This window comes from Bos mutus, chromosome 3 (genome assembly GCF_027580195.1).
Source record: "Bos mutus isolate GX-2022 chromosome 3, NWIPB_WYAK_1.1, whole genome shotgun sequence".
Lineage (NCBI taxonomy): Eukaryota > Metazoa > Chordata > Mammalia > Artiodactyla > Bovidae > Bos > Bos mutus.
The window spans coordinates 83,640,713-83,657,595 of NC_091619.1; the positions used below are offsets into that span (position 1 = coordinate 83,640,713).

Sequence of the window (16,883 nt, forward strand, 5' to 3'; positions counted from 1 at the left end):
AATGCCAACCACATAGCAGAGTCTTAATGTTTTCTTTGCCTGGCTGTATAAGTGTATATGTTAAAACGAAGAGGCCAAGTTAAAACCATTTTTTCTTTCTTGTCCAGGAAATAAAGGAAAGGAAATTTCTGCTACTCCAGGGCATCCTGAAGCTCCTGAGATATCTCAAGGAGAAACTGAACAAATGGTATGCAGCCTAGTATAGAACTTGGGGATGGGCTTCACCAATCCTTTGCCTTCTATTCTCTGATGCTGAGTTAGGCCTTCCCCTCTGAATTTTTGATTTCCACCCAGTACCTCAATATCAGACCATCTCTGACTTTGAGACTCTACTCAAGCAGAGAAGGGAAACAGAAGAACTCCAAGAGTATGGTTGATTTCTGTCTGAGCGTGTACGCTTGCAGAAACTTCTCATCACCACTCAGTGACCGACTTGCCATTGGCCCCCAAACATTGAACCTGTAGCATGTGAAAGAGTGTCCTTCCAAAGCCTGTGACCAGTCATCAACTGCCATCAAAATAAAGGGTGGTTGTGAGGCCTATTTTAACATCTTAAATCCAGCTTCCAGAAGCAGGGTGACCTTTTCCCCAGACATCACATTTTAAAATGTAATGGGCTCTTTGATTTAAAAAAAGAAAATCTGGCAAGCAGTTAAAATTCTTTTTAATATTCTCAGCACTTAGCCAGAAGATGCAGACAAAATTGAAAAACAGCCTGAGTTTCTCTGTTGTTGTTGTTTTTTTAAATGCCTGGATTAGAACATAATTCATCTTAAAATGACGGGAGGCCTCTTCATACACTTCACACTTTGAAATATTTTAGAAAATAGTATCCATTTTGGCATGCCTCTGCCATGCAAGAAACAACAGCAAATGCTTTTCTCCTTGAGTGTTAAGTCTGTTGTGTGTAATATTATCAAAAATATATAGTTTGCTCTTTTTCTTGCCTTGTTTGAAGATTTTACTGCATCTCTGCAATAATCGATTCTTCTCACATTCCTATATAAGCAGCATTCATTGTCTCACTTTTTAGAAAGGGAAACGGAAGCAGAGGTTTGGTAAAGCGGCTTTCTGATTATCCCAGAGAAAGTTTTTCATTTATGTATTCACTTATTCATTCAGTAAACATATCCTGAGAACCTACTGTGTGACAATCACTAACCAAAACTTGTAGATACATAAATGACTATCTCACAGGCCCAGCCTCTGGATCTCTGGGGGAGGGGAGAGATACTCTAACAGACACTATCCCATAATAAGTGCTATGATGGATAAAAGGGCTACAAAAAATTGCCCCTCTCCTAGCCTGAGGCTGTCAAGGAACGCCTCCCACAAGGAGTGAAATATGAGTTGGGCCTTGAAGGATGAGTAGGAGCCCAATGCATGGAGGCATAGAAAGGCAAGAAGGACTTTTACAGCAGAGGAAACAGCATGTAAAAGGCATAAGAGCATCAAGCAGCTTTATTTTTTTCCGTTTTATGTGGCTGGAGAAAAAGATGCATACATCAAAAGAGAAGCAAGAATAAGAACTTAAATGATTTCAAGGGCCAAGAAAGGAATTTGGACTTCATCCTGGCACAGTGGGACCAAAACAGTATAGGGTGTGTTAGTCAGTTACTTACTTACCTACTAGGTTGAGCCTGTCATTTCAGGCCCATACAAATTTCCCCATTCCATGTCTTTAGTGGTCAAAGAGAGTGTGGAAATATCCGAAGAAATATATAATTATTTAAAGTCAGTTCCCCAACTCCAAGGACCTCTTTGAACTTTCTAAAATCATACAAATCCTATGCAAATGTGCATTTATCTGAGTAGATTATCTGAAGCTTTCATTGGATTTCTAAAGTAGTCCAAAGCTCTAAAAAGTATAAGAATCCCTACGGTATTTACTTTATAAAAACTTTCAGCTCCTCTCAAAATTGATTTTATAAAAGTAGAACTCTTATACATTAATCTCTTAAAATGTCCTGGTCACTGGTCATCCATATGGATACAATTTTGTATAGCATTATAGTATTTCAAACAAGATGATTCTTCATATCCCCCAGCATGGATCTACATGGATCTACTGAATTCATGTTTGTTGTTAACTTGGCCTCTTATTGAAATTACTATTCTTTAGAACAGTAGGATCTCCACAGCTTATATGTGAGAAGTTTGAGACAAGGATGGAGAAATCCAGGTATTTGAAAGTTGGGAGAAGCAAAGATGGTATACAAAGTGGGAGGCCTAACTCTGTGACAAATTAGTTAAGAACATTTGGATTGCAACTAACATAACCAACTCAACCACCTTAATTTATTAGATGGATCAGATCAGATCAGATCAGTCGCTCAGTGGTGTCCAACTCTGCGACCCCATGAATCGCAGCACGCCAGGCCTCCCTGTCCATCACCAACTCCCGGAGTTCACTCAGACTCGCATCCATCAAGTCGGTGATGCCATCCAGACATCTCATCCTCTGTTGTCCCCTTCTCCTCTTGCCCCCAATCCCTCCCAGCATCAGAGTCTTTTCCAATGAGTCAACTCTTCGCATGAGGTGGCCAAAGTACTGGAGTTTCAGCTTTAGCATCATTCCTTCCAAAGAAATCCCAGGGCTGATCTCCTTCAGAATGGACTGGTTGGATCTCCTTGCAGTCCAAGGGACTCTCAAGAGTCTTCTCCAACACCACAGTTCAAAGGCATCAATTCTTCAGCGCTCAGCCTTCTTCACAGTCCAACTCTCACATCCATACATGACCACCGGAAAAACCATAGCCTTGACTAGACGAACCTTTGTTGGCAAAGTAATGTCTCTGCTTTTGAATATGCTATATAGATTGGTCATAACTTTCCTTCCAAGGAGTAAGCGTCTTCTAATTTCATGGCTGCAGTCACCATCTGCAGTGATTTTGGAGCCCCCAAAAATAAAGTCTGACACTGTTTCCACTGTTTCCCCATCTATTTGCCATGAAGTGATGGGACCAGATGTCATGATCTTCGTTTTCTGAATGTTGAGCTTTAAGCCAACTTTTTCACTCTCCACTTTCACTTTCATCAAGAGGCTTTTTAGTTCCTCTTCACTTTCTGCCATAAGGGTGGTGTCATCTGCATATCTGAGGTTATTGATATTTCTCCTGGCAATCTTGATTCCAGTTTGTGTTTCTTCCAATCCAGCGTTTCTCATGATGTACTCTGCCTATAAGTTAAATAAACAGGGTGACAATATACAGCCTTGACATACTCCTTTTCCTATTTGGAACCAGTCTGTTGTTCCATGTCCAGTTCTAACTGTTGCTTCCTGACCTGCATACAAATTGGAGCATATTTTATATATATAATTATTTACAAAACAAATTGTGTATATAATTTATATTTAATATATAAACAATCATATATATAATAATATATATAATTATATCCAACAATAGAAACATAACAGATTAAAATCAGAGACTTGAATTTTGAACATCATCACGACTTCTCATATGCTCTCTCTTCTCTGATGTCAGTTTCACATCCCTTCTCTCTCTCTTTCTTCTCACTTCTCACCCAAAATAATCTCTTTTTTCCTATCTCTGCCTTTAACTCTCACAAGTGGTTCCAAAATCACTGGATATTGTATTTATTGGTCATTTTGCATTAGATGTCCAGTCAAGCACTATGTGCTTAGACACATGATGTTTCTCTCTACAACCATATGGATCAACAGGAGGGGTAATTCCTGGAAAAGTGGGGTTGGGCAGGTCAATAAATGCCCACTCTCTTTACATGGCAGGTGACAGAATGTCCTTCATGGATCTACTGAAACTCATTTGTCTATTTATTCTAAAAACATCTCTATTCTGTACTGAACATGAGTTTAGGATACAAAGATGAGACTGATATAATCTCTATACCCTTGATCTAGTTTTCTGTCTACCATTAACCGTACAATCTCAGTAAGTCTGTTCCCCACGCTGGGCCTCAGCTTCCTTTGTTAAATGAACAGGACAGGCAAAACTAGAGGCACCTTGATTCATTACAGTGAGCCCACACATCCAAGGTAACATCACATTATTGCTTAGATCATTTTTGTCAAGAATCTTACACTCAAGGATTCAGAAGTTTTCCCACCAAGAAATTATAAGCATTGTCTATGCATCCCCATAGTATAAGGCAGAGTAGAACATGATGAAAAATCTTAGCTAGTTACAAAACCTCTGTGTAAAGTAGAAATGCAAGCTGAATAAAAGTCACAATTTTACCTTTCCTTTAAAGAAAAAAGAAAATACTCAGCATAGTAGTCTGTGTCCAGTAAGACTTGGCAGATATGGTCCTATAGCACTGAGGACTTGAAATCCATCCTCCAGATTTACAAGACAGACCTACAATAAATATTGCTAGTTGTGTAGCCTTGTCATTGGCCAAGAAACTGGAGGAGCTCTGGGTGGTGAATGCATTACCAGTGAGATGTTTGTGTTGTTTTGTAGAAAACTCCAGAAAAAGATTTGAAACCAGAAAATCCACCTGCTGAGACTTCAGCCCCCAAAGATATCCTGAATGCCTTGAAGATCAGGCCAATCTCACAGCCTTCTGTCAGTCCTGTGATGAAAAACGCAGCTGAAGAACGTGAGACATGGATCGACAGGTTCAGGAAGCTAGAAAATGCCCTCTATCTGTGTGATCTGAGTAATACAGGTGAAGTGTGCAGCTTACAGCTCATACACCTTTTTTTTTTTTCTTTTTCATTTTACACTGAGATCCACAAATTTTATTTTTTTTATTTTTGTTGGAGTATAGTTGCTTTACAACATTGTATTAGTTTTTGCTGTACAGCAAAGTAAATCAGTTATACATATATCCATTCTTTTTTAGATTCCTTTCCCATTTAGGTCACCACAGAACACTGAATACAGTTTCCTGTGTTATACAGCAGATTTTTATTAGTTACCTATTTTATATATACATGTATATTTATGTTAAGGGTTTCCCTGGTGGCTCAGACTGTAGAGAATCTGCCTGAAATGTAGAAAACCTGGGTTCAATCCCTGGATCAGGAAGATACCCTGGAGAAGGGAATGGCTACCCACTCCAGTATTCTTGCCTGGAGAATTCCACTGAAAGAGAGCCTACAGTTCATGGGGTCACAAAGAGTTGGATACAACTGAGCAACTAACACTTCCACACTTTCATATACGTTAATCCCAATCTCCCAATTTATCCCATCCCCTCTTCTCCCCTTGGTAGTCATAAATTTGTTTTCTGTATCTGCAACTCTACTTTTGCTTTGTAAATAAGTTCATCTGTATTATTTTTCTAGATTCCACATATAATCAATATTACGCAGTATTTGTCTTTTACTTTCTGACTTACTTCTGGCTGTATAGCAATCTCTAGGTTGATCCATATCACTGTAAATGGCATTATTTCATTTCTTTTTACGGTTGAATAATATTCCATTGTATATATGTACCACATCTTCTTTATCCATTCAAGACAACCCTCAGAATGGGAGAAAATATTTGCAAACAAAGCAACTAACAAGGGATTAATCTCCAGAATATACAAACAGCAAATGCAACTCAATATGAAATAAAATAGCCCAATCAAAAAATGAGTGGAAGATCTAAATAGACATTTCTCCAAAGAAGACATACACGTTGACAAAAAAAAACACATGGAAAGATTCTCAACATCACTAATTATTAGAGATATGTAAGCCAAAACCACAATGGTTGGCCATCATTGTCAAAAAATCTACAAATAATAAATGCTGGAGAGGGTATGGATAAAAGGGACCTTCCAACACAGCTGATAGGAATGAAGAACAGTATGGAGTTTCCTTAAAAAACTAAAAACAGAGCTACCGTATGTTCCTACAATCCCACTTCTAGTCATATACCAAAGAAAACCATAATTTGAAAGGATGCATACACCCCAGTATTCACTGTAGCACTATTTACAATAGCCAGGACATAGAAGCAATCATATACCTTTCTATTTGTGTTGCAATCTGTAAGTGGACACCTCCCTTTCTTTCACTTCTTAATAAATATAATTTGTACATAAACCATGTGCCTGGCACTGTGCTGAGCACAATCAGGAAAAAAAGATAAATCAGACATGAATCCCCTACCAGGTTGCTGACAGTTTCTGAGTCTAACCCACAATCCAATCATTAACTCCCCTGATTGAAATCTTCAGGATACCTGCTAACAGGCTGACCTCTAAACTCTTTAACAGGAGTTTGTATTCCCCATTATAATGATTAATTTGCCTTCCTCAAACGTGCCTTGCTTTCTCCTGTGGCTATGCCTTTTCTAAACCTACACCCTCCACCTGAGCTATCTGCCTCTCTAACTACCCCACCCCCTGCCAGCTCTTCACCTTGTCTACCTGGCTAATTAGTGTCTAAACATCTTTTAGGTTGGAACTCAAGCTCTACTCCTCTGAGACTTTCACGATTTCCCCAGACAGATCTAGGCCAACCTTTATCGGCCTCTCAGAGTTCTTTAACACCCATTATCATATTTCTATATTGTATCTTTCTATTTGGGACTTCCTACTATCCACCCAGTAGACTACATTCCTTTTTTATCCTGGCACATTGCACAGTTCTGTTTGACCTTTTTTTGAGTGAACAAACAAATGAGTGAATGTTCATAAATAACTAAACCCAAAATAGAAGGTAATAAATGCCATTAGAGGGTGGTGCTACGCGGGCATTCGGAGAAAGGAGAATTCCTTCATAGTGAGGTGATCAGGAAAGGTTATATTAGTTTGAAATTGCTCATTAAAGATAAAGTACTGTTATATACAAAGGAATGAAATAGAGGGCCCTTTCTGGTAAAGGTGCAAGTTAGCCAAGCAAAGCATTATGTATGAAGCTCAATACAAGGAATTTGGTTTGAATAGAATATAAGTGCCATTAAGAAGACTATTAATTGAAAAAGGTGAAACTATAGGATGGGATCAGATCTAGGAAGATGTCAGATAACAGACCAAGGAATTTGGATTTAATTCAAAGACAGTGAGTAGCATGTTGAGTTTCTAAGCAGGGATTGATATGGTGAAGTTGTATTTCATAAAGGTCCTTGATGGCTATGTGGAGAATGAAGGAGAAATTTAAAGCATAAAAAGAGTAAAGGATGTTATTGCAATGTCTAAGTGAGAGAGAATGAAATTCAGAACTAGGTCAGAGACCCATGGAATGGAAAAGAGGGAGCAGATACAAAAACATATGCACTGAAATTGTTGTGCTTAATTACATACTGTGTTCATGAAGAATTAGCATTATACATGGAGTCTAAAAATAGGGAACATTCTAGTTCCATACCACCAATGGTGGTTGCCAGGAAAAACAGAGAAATGTCGGTCAAAGGGTACAGACTTTCAGCTAGAAGATAAATTACAAGGATTTAACATACATCATGGTGACTCTCATTAACAATATTGTGTTGTGTACTTGAAAGCTACTATTAGAGTAGAGCTTTAATAGACTCACCATAACAACAACAACAGAATGGTCATTATGGGAGGTAGAGGATTTGTTAACCAACCTTATTTTAATAAACATTTTCTAATATACATGTGTATCAATCATCACATTGTACACCTTAAACATATACAATGTGATATATTAATATCAATTACATCTCAAAAAAGAGTTAATGTGCACATTAGTACTTTCTAGAAGTGATCATATAATAATACTAATACTTTTTCATTCTCTGTAATGTTTTTGTTTCATCTTGCTTTGAATTCTAGATCACATAAAATATAAATATCAAACAATACCCAAGGACTTCTAATAACTATACCAAAGAGAGGGGGAAATGAAAATTTTAGATGAAAAATTCATCTAGCTGAATTAGAAACTCATTTATTAAACTTCTGTTATAAGCCTGGCACTGTGCTAGAGGCTAGACCAAGAGGAAAACCAGAAAGGATGAGACATGAACTTTTAGGTAAAGAACTTTTAGGTAAAGGCTTACCTAAAGGCTGGCAATAGTTCAATGCCAGTAAAACAAAAATTTTAAAGACAGATTATAGTAAAGCATTATAATTGAAGACACAAACTAGAGCTAAAGAATTCAAAGAAAAGACAGAAGATATTTTTTTTTTAAAGCACACTATGTAATGTGGGCAGGTACTCAGAGAGGGCTCATTGGAAGAACTTGAGCTGAACTTGGAAGGAGAGGTACAGAAGACTTTGAAACCATCTTCTGCAAAGGTTAGAAGGTGAGAATGAGTATGGTGGGGAAGAGAGTAAGAAAGATAGGACTGAAGGTCATGTTGAACCAGATGGTGAAGCTGATACCGTGTTGTGAATCCTGTGGGCTGGGATGAGCTTAATTCTCTACTCAGTGTTCACCAAGTTTCAACTAGAGGAGAACACTGTGAAAGCTGAAATGGATCATTTAGGGAAGATACTGGAGAAAAGGAGATCAAAAGGTTACTGAAATAGTCATCAGTCTAGGTATACATAGCAAAACTGCAAGAGTGGTAATGGGGTTACAAACAAAACCAAAACTCAAGCAGAGAGAAAAGATGTTTCTAAAGAAACAAACGCTGAGTTTTGATGATGGATGACAGATCATAAACTTAGTTGCTAAGAGACTCCCCAAAGACTGGGACCTTTCTCATACTTCTGAACTGTTCTGGGGGAAAAACGCAGTTTTGTTGACTTTGGGGCAGATTCTGGCAGATTTAAAATGACTTTCTCATGGCCTTTTCACTATTTATGCCTGTTTTCTCTGTTTCTATGAAATTCATTAGTTCTTCAATAGCCAAGGAATGTGTCAGCCAGATCTGGAAACATCTATAACTATCTTTAATGAGGAAAGAGGATTAACTGAGGTCATCTTCTTGGTTTATTAGCCACAGTATTTAGCAGACCACCACAGCCTTCCTCTAGACACTGAGTAGATGATCCCTACTCTGCCCAATGATGAATCAGTGATCTTTATTATGTGCAAGGAAATATGTAGGGCAGGGTGTTCTTTATCCAGGCTGAAGGCAGAACATCCATCATTAAATTAGCATTTCTGGGAACCTACTCTGTGCTTATTCTTTAATGGGGGTTGTCAAGAAAATATCCTCGAGGAGAAAGAATAAGGAAGGACTATGAATAGCTGGTCATGCTTTCTAAAGAAAGATGGGTGGTTGGGATAAATGTCTGAGTGACTGGTGGATTTGGAATTTTCCCAGTGAACTAAAGGCTAAATAGAAAATATTTTAGAGTTCAAAGAGGCAGAGTGCAAAGAGAGCCCTCAAGGATATTCTCTGCATGGGTCTGGACTTTGTATACATGGCATCACTAATTCCTCACATCAACCACTTGCTGAAAGGATTAATGTTCTTATTTAGAGAGAAGGAAGCCAAACTCAAAGTGATAAAATATCAGCCAGTGAGCAGTTGAGGCAAAATTCTAACCCCAGTTCTACTGAACTTCCCTCTATACCAGACTCCCATGACATACTGGAAAGAGCATGAGATTCGGCTTGTTGCTCTGTTGGTTTGTTTCTTTGTGTGTTTTTAACCAGATTCAAGTTCAGACTTCACCAACTGCTGTCACTTTTATTCACCAAGTCTGTTTCCTCATCTGTAAAATAGTAAAACTGATAAAAATAAAACATACCTCCCAGATTTGAGAAAGGATCCAGGGAGATTTTAAAGTTCTTTACAAACTGTAAAATGAAATGCATAGTAAAGAGGTTCTTGCTGATTTCTTTTTGGTTCTGGTGGGATAGGGACAGGCTTTGACAACACTAAGATGGATTGTAAAGGTTATTTTATGCAGTTGTTTTGGGCATTCCCTAATGACAGCAAATCAGACAGAAATAAATTTCAGCCAATGGACTTTTGTCTAATACTACAAAATCCTCTACTAATGGTAAAGCTTAGAAGATAAAAGAAAAGGCCCCCAACACCACCATTGGTGATTCTTATATGTATTTCTTAGCATTAATTCTAATTTTTAATTAAAATATAAATTATACACAAATAATCTATTCTAGTTAAAATATATTCCCATGTGTTTTAAATAATGTTGGTGATATAACTATTATAACCATCCTATCATAGTATCTACACTAATGAGTGCTTTATAGTCCTAACACTGTGGTAAGCACTTATAATTTTATTCATTTTCATCCAATTTAATTATTAGTATTTTAGAGTCAAGGAAACTGAGGCTCAAAAAGTTAAAATGTCTTTCTCAGTCAGGCGTACTCCAAAGCTCAGGACTTATATTTCCAGAGGTAGTGTATGAGGAAATGTCTTGAGGGGTCCAGCCTAGACCAGGTCAAGAGCAGCCGCCCCATCCAGAAAATTGCAAAGATGCAACTGACCAACTCAAAGAAAGATATTTCTGCAGAAGAAAGGATGAACATTATCATAGGAGAAAGAGACCACAAATAAACCTGAAAAGAAACAGCTAACTGGACAGAATGGGATGGGGTGAGATGGGATAGGATGATATGGAATAGGATAGAATGGGATGGGAAGGGACAAGACAGAACCGAATAAAACTGGATGGAATAAGTCATACTAGGACCCCAGCTGTCTAGACCCAGTCTGCAGTCCACTGTTAGAAACACTCATTAGAGAGTAGTTCAGAGGAGAACATGACACTCAACTATCGTTGCACGTTTGAACAAAAACAGAGCTTAAACAGAGATGACAGGTGTCACTAGAGCCCAACACTAATTGACTGGCCATGGTTTTCTACAAAATGACCAGGGGACCACTCCCTATGGATTCTTTGAGAAAAAATGTCACAATCATTATGACAACTTATGCAAATACAGGAGACTAGAAGAACAACATGCAAAGGATATATCCTTTACCCCTATAACATGATATGATACCTGTAGTGTAGATGTTCACAATTCATGGAAAATATTTAGAAAAGTATCTGAGCCCTGCTTGAAACAATCTCTTTCCCTTCTTTCTATAATACAATGTGATGATTAAATGCAAGGACTAAGCACAACCTTGGGCAAGAGAATTCTCATCTCCATGTCTCAGTTTCCCTCTCTTTGCAAAATGAGTTGTTGTGAGGATTAAGTGAGTCAATATTGGTTAAGTTGTTTGGAGGGATGCCTGCAACATGGTGAATGCTGTATATGAGTATCAATCAATATTGTTGTTGTTGCACTCTAGTTAATTTTCTGCTTCTGTTATCATCCTGACTGGTTGGAGATCTTTCTAAGGTAACAAACCCCTTCTCAATATCCTGTCTATTCCCAGGCACAGTATGTGACATTTATAAACTCACAAATCAAGGCTTATCAATGAGTTATTGATTTTTGCTGTTATCGTGTTCTACACTTGCACTCCTCTCTGCAACTATCAAAATCTGCTTACCCTTAGCATGAAAAGCACATCAGCATTGCTACACATAACAAGTGGGTACTAGAGTGTATCTTGTGATGATAAGTACCACCATCTCTATTCCACAGATTTAGACTCTAAGCCACAAGAAGTTAGATGATTTACCTGTAATCACACAGCAAGCTCGAGGGAGTCACAGTAAATACATTTCCAGAAATGCATAAAAGTGAGCTATTTAAATGCTGCATGTTTAGGAATGTGTTTGGATATTTCAATAAGATAAACATAAAACCAGAGCAATTATGAAGTGTTTTTAAGCAGGCACCCCACCATTTTCAAAAATTGGTCTCTTAAAGTTTTATGGCTACAAAGAACAAGCTAAAATTGTTTTAGAGTCTACTTATGGATTTTATTGAACCCCATCCCCTCTTCCCCAGATCACTGTCAAATTCCTCTCAGCATCTATGACACATGGTCAGGACTGTATCTTTTTAGGATGTCATATTTTTTTTTTAAAGCTTAAAGTTTCAAAATATTAGCATTTAATTTTTGCTCAGAAGTCATTCAAACTAATGCATTTTCCTCTTTTGTGTTTTCTCCATTCTTTTTTAAAAACCTCTCACTCACCCAACCTAATGACAGGAGTCCTAGAGAAGGAACGAGCCAGACGCCTCATTCACAACTACAATCTCATTTACAACCTGTCCCTGAGCCCTCGGAAAATTGACCAAGCCTTGCGGAGTTTCTGTGCTGGAGAAAATATGCTCTTGGAGCCAGCGCTTCGGTACTTAAAGGAGCTATGATAACAAGCCCATATTGTGAGAACAGATGTTCGCTTTATCTCCCTTTTTACCCAGACACGTGTTTCTCCCCAGCCTGAGTGCAGTGGTGGAGGCACTGTCAGAATTGAGGCCGGCGCAGCTATTGTAGACACTTTGAACTTGGACTTGGTTTCTGGCTAGGATGCTTGCTCATAAGCAGCTCCAAGTGATCTGAGAAAACCAGGTTTTTCTCTTCTGAGGTGGCAAAAGCCCAATTTTTTAAAATCCTCTTCTAATCTTATAAAGCTGATGATGAATATTCAAAGATTTTTTTTCTATATTGCTGATCAAACAGTATTTTTTGCAAACTCTGCAGTTCCATATAGTAAAAAAATATGCTGCTGCTGCTAAGTCACTTCAGTCGTGTCCGACTCTTTGAACCCCATAGACGGCAGCCCACCAGGCTCCCCTGTCCCTGGGATTCTCCAAGCAAGAACACTGGAGTGGGTTGCCATTTCCTTCTCCAATGCACGAAAGTGAAAGTGAAGTCGCTCAGTCATGTCCGACTCCTAGAGACCCCATGGACTGCAGCCCACTAGGCTCCTCCATCCATGGGAATTTCCAGGCAAGAGTACTGGAGTGGGTTGCCATTGCCTTCTCCGGAAAAAAAAAAAAAAAAAAAATGCTAAATGTTGTCAACTTCCAAAAATGGTATACCTGTGGCGGATTCATTTTGATATTTGGCAAAACTAATACAATTATGTAAAGTTTAAAAATAAAATAAAATTAATTAAAAAAAATAATAATAAGTCAATCTTTCCTCTAGTCACTATTCTAGGATTTCCACACTATAAGAAAAATAAAAGTATTAACAATGAATTGTCTTAATACTAAGCAGCAGAAGCAGAATTTCAAGTGAGGTTTTCCGAACAAGTCTAATATTTTCTCTAGTACAAAACTAGACAGCATTACACTGTCCCCAGGGATGTTTCCACAGAGTAGAGGATACAAGTTTTTAGGAGGGACTTCTGGGACAAAGGATTCTGTAAATAGGTAACTTCTTCTTTGTTTCCTCTGGTAGCAAAATCAAACAAAACTTTCCAGTCGTTCCCATAGTTCTCCCCCTCCCCAATTTGCACCCCCTGCATAATACACATTTACATTCACATCGCACACACAGGTGGCATGAGTTCATTGAAGGAAATCTAGGACTTCGGAGAAAGAAGTATTCCTAGTACTATTATTAATGCTGAGGGACCTGGATCCTGAGTTTCAAATCTCTGTGTGTGGGAGACAGGATGAAGGAGTTAGGTCAAGGGAAACAATAAATCCAAGACCTCTGTTTTTGTTTCGTCTCTAACTCCTGTCTGACTCTGTGACCCCATGGACTGTAGCCCATCAGTCCATGGGATTTCCCAGGAAAGACTGGAGTGGGTTGCCACTTCCTTCTCCAAGGGATCTTCCCAACCAAGGGATCAAACCCACGTCTCATGCATTTGCAGGCAGATTCTTTACCACCTAGCCACCAGGGAAGCCCCTGAAAGTCTCTGAGTATCCCCTTTAATACACTGTATATTATGGGGTATCTCATAAAGTCTTATGAATTAAACCTTAAGAACCAAATAGTTTGGATCCATTAACATAAATGATCTCTGAGGGCCTTCTATTCTGACATGCTCTAGTTTTTGTAATCCTTCAGTTGCCCAGAGAAATGCCTCTTGACGCAGACCAACTACTCCTCTAACATTCGAGAACCCTCAGGCTTGCAGGCTGCCTTTTAGGGCAAGTTCAGTTCAGTTCAGTCGTTCAGTCACATCCAACTCTTTGTGGCTCCATGGACTGCAGCACGCCAGGCTTCCCCGTCCATCACAAACTCCTGGAGCCTACCCAAACTAATGTCCATTGCATCGGTGATGCCATCCAACCATTTCATTCTCTCTCGTCCCATTCTCCTCCCGCCTTCAATCTTTCCCAGCATCAGGGTCTTTACCAATGAGTCGGTTCTTCACATCAGTTGCCCAAAGTATTGTAGTTTCAACTTCAGCATCAGTCCTTCCAATGAATATTCAGGACTGATTTCCTGTAGGATGGATTGGTTGGATCTCCTTGCAGTCCAAGGGAGGGATGGTATGAGGAGGGAGGTAGGAGGGAGGTTCAGGATTGGGAACACGTGTGTACACCCGTGGCGGATTCATGTTTATGTATGGCAAAACCAATACAATATTGTAAAATAATTGGCCTCTAATTAAAATAAATTTTAAAAAAAGTCTTCTCCAGCACTGCAGTTCAAAAGCATCGATTCTTCAGTGCTCAGCTTTCTTTATAACCCAACTCTCATATCCATACATGACTACAGGATAAACCATAGCTTTGACTAGACAGACCTTTGTTGGTAAAGTAATGTCTCTGGTTTTTAACATGCTATCTAGGCTGGTCATAGCTTTTCTTCCAAGGAGCAAGTGTCTTTTAGTTTCACAGCTGCAGTCACCATCTACAGTGATTTTGGAGCCCCCCAAAATAAAGTCTCTCACTGTTTCCATTGTTTCCCCATCTATTTGCCATGAAGTGATGGGACCAGATGCCATAGTCTTAGTTTTCTGAATGTTGAGCTTTAAGCCAGCTTTTTCACTCTTCTCTTTCATTTTGATCACTCGTTAGTTCTTCTTCACTTGCTGCCATAAGGGTAATGTCATCTGCGTATCTAAGGTTATTGATATGTCTCCCGGCAATCTTGATTCCAGCTTGTGCTTCATCCAGTCCGGCATTTCACATGATGTACCCTGCATATAAGTTCAATAAGTAGGGTGACAATATACAGCTTTTACATAACCCTTTCCTGATTTGGAACCAGTCTGTTGTTTCATGTCCAATTCTCACTGTTGCTTCCTGACCTGCATACAGATTTCTCAGGAGGCAGGTCAGGTGACCTGGTATTCCCATTTCTTTAAGAATTTTCCACAATTTGTTGTGATCCACACAGTCAAAGGCTTTGGCATAGTCAATAAAGCAGAAGTAGATGTTTTTGGGGGAACTCTCCTGTTTTTTTCGATATCCAACAGATGCTGGCAATTTGATCTCTGGTTCCTCTACCTTTTCTAAATCCAGCTTGAACATCTGGAAGTTCACAATTCACGTACTGTTGAAGCCTGGCTTGGAGGATTTTGAACATTAGTTTGCTAGTATGTGAGATGAGTGCAATTGTACAGTAGTTTAAACATTCTTTGACATTGCCTTTCTTAGGGATTGGAATGAAAACTGACCTTTTCCAGCCCTGTGGCCACTGCTGAGTTTTCCAGATTCCCTGGCATATTGAGTTCAGCACTTTCACAGCATCATCTTTCAGGATTTGAAATAGCGCAACTGGAATTCCATCACCTCCACTAGTTTTGTTCATAGTGATGCTTCCTAAGGCCCACTTGATTTCACATTCCAGGATGTCTGGCTCTAAGTCAGTGATCACACCATCATGGTTATCTGGGTCATGAAGATCTTTTTTATATAGTTCTTCTGTGTATTCTTGCAACCTCTTCTTAATATCTGCTGCTTCTGTTAGGTGCATAGCATTTCTCTCCTTTATTGTGCCCATCTTTGCATGAAATGTTCCCTTGGTATCTCTAATTTTCTTGAAGAGATCTCTAGTGTTTCCCATTCTATTGTTTTCCTCTGTTTCTTTGCACTGATCACTGAGGAAGCCTTTCTTATCTCTCCTTGCTATTCTTTGGAACTCTGCGTTCAAATGGGTATATCTTTCCTTTTCTCTTTTGAGGGCAAAGAAGAAGGCAAACAAGCCTGGCTTTCACATGTTACCAAAGTGCCAAATGAGGAAAATTAGAATATTTGACCAGACATTCACTATGCATTGGGCAACTACTGTTTGCCAAGAACTTGATATATTTTGTTTCATCCAACTGTGACAACTAGATGTGGAACGTTTCATGACTCCATTTTACAGATTAGGAAACAGAGGCTCAGAGAAGTGAAGCAGAAGAAAGCTACTGAGTTTTACCCATGGATAACTGGTTGGAGGGATAGGATCTTCTGGAAAGCACTGGGCACATGATACTTTAGAATGGCCTGGTAATGCTTATAAATAAAATATATATAAAGATAAAAGGAAGGTGGGAGGGAAGTTCATGAGGGAGGGGGACGTATGTATACCTATGGCTGATTCATGTTGATGTATGGCAGAAACCAACACAATATTGTAAATCAATTATTCTCCAATTAAAAATAAATAATTTTTAAAAGTAAAGATAAAAGGAATTTCTGCCTATACCAGATATACCATTAGGCCTTGCCACTTGCTTTAATGTAGACTCTCAAAAGTCCAGAATGAACTGAAGTGAACACATTTTTGATGAAAACTGCTGTGCTTATAAGAATGCCCTGGTATATCCTACATCTCTGTGGAAAAGGGGCCTGGAGAGGTCCTTAGGGTGAAGGGAGGCCCTATACCTGAAGCTGGAGTTGCTAGACTTAGTCATAATGTCCTGAAGGGCAAAGATTTCACCTTGCCCAGTTCTCTGCATCTAACATCTTGTCCAACACGTGACAAACAGCCTCAGCACCCAGCTTACACAGCCGGAGGGGACTGCACTGACACAGAATGAAGCATGAGAGTGCTCCCACAGCCACGTGACACGGGTCATGCACACCCTGCAGCAGTGGTGGGTGGGTGCTTCTAGAAGCGGGCTGGCCACGGCCAGATCTGGATCCACAGTCACCTAACCACTACCCGCCCTCCAAGAGAGCAAAAAAAAAGAAGAAACTTTAAAACCAGTCTAGAGGATTTCCCTAATGGTCCAGTGGCTAAGACTCCACACT

General features: G+C 39.1%; 1 protein-coding gene across 3 annotated transcripts in view; it reads left to right on the forward strand.

The window, feature by feature from the left end:
* C3H1orf87 (chromosome 3 C1orf87 homolog) overlaps positions 1-14,193 on the forward strand; it is an 83,108-nt gene extending 68,915 nt beyond the window's left edge. For 2 of the 3 annotated variants that reach the window (XM_005891229.2, XM_070367938.1), the window contains exons 10-12: positions 108-187; positions 4,452-4,659; positions 11,941-14,193. In XM_005891229.2, coding sequence (XP_005891291.1) covers positions 108-187; positions 4,452-4,659; positions 11,941-12,101 — 449 coding nt within the window. In that variant the 3' untranslated portion in view covers positions 12,102-14,193. The remainder of the gene's footprint in view (positions 1-107; positions 188-4,451; positions 4,660-11,940) is intronic. The other variant, XM_070367939.1, reaches the window with a different exon arrangement.
* The last annotated feature ends 2,690 nt before the right edge of the window (positions 14,194-16,883 follow it).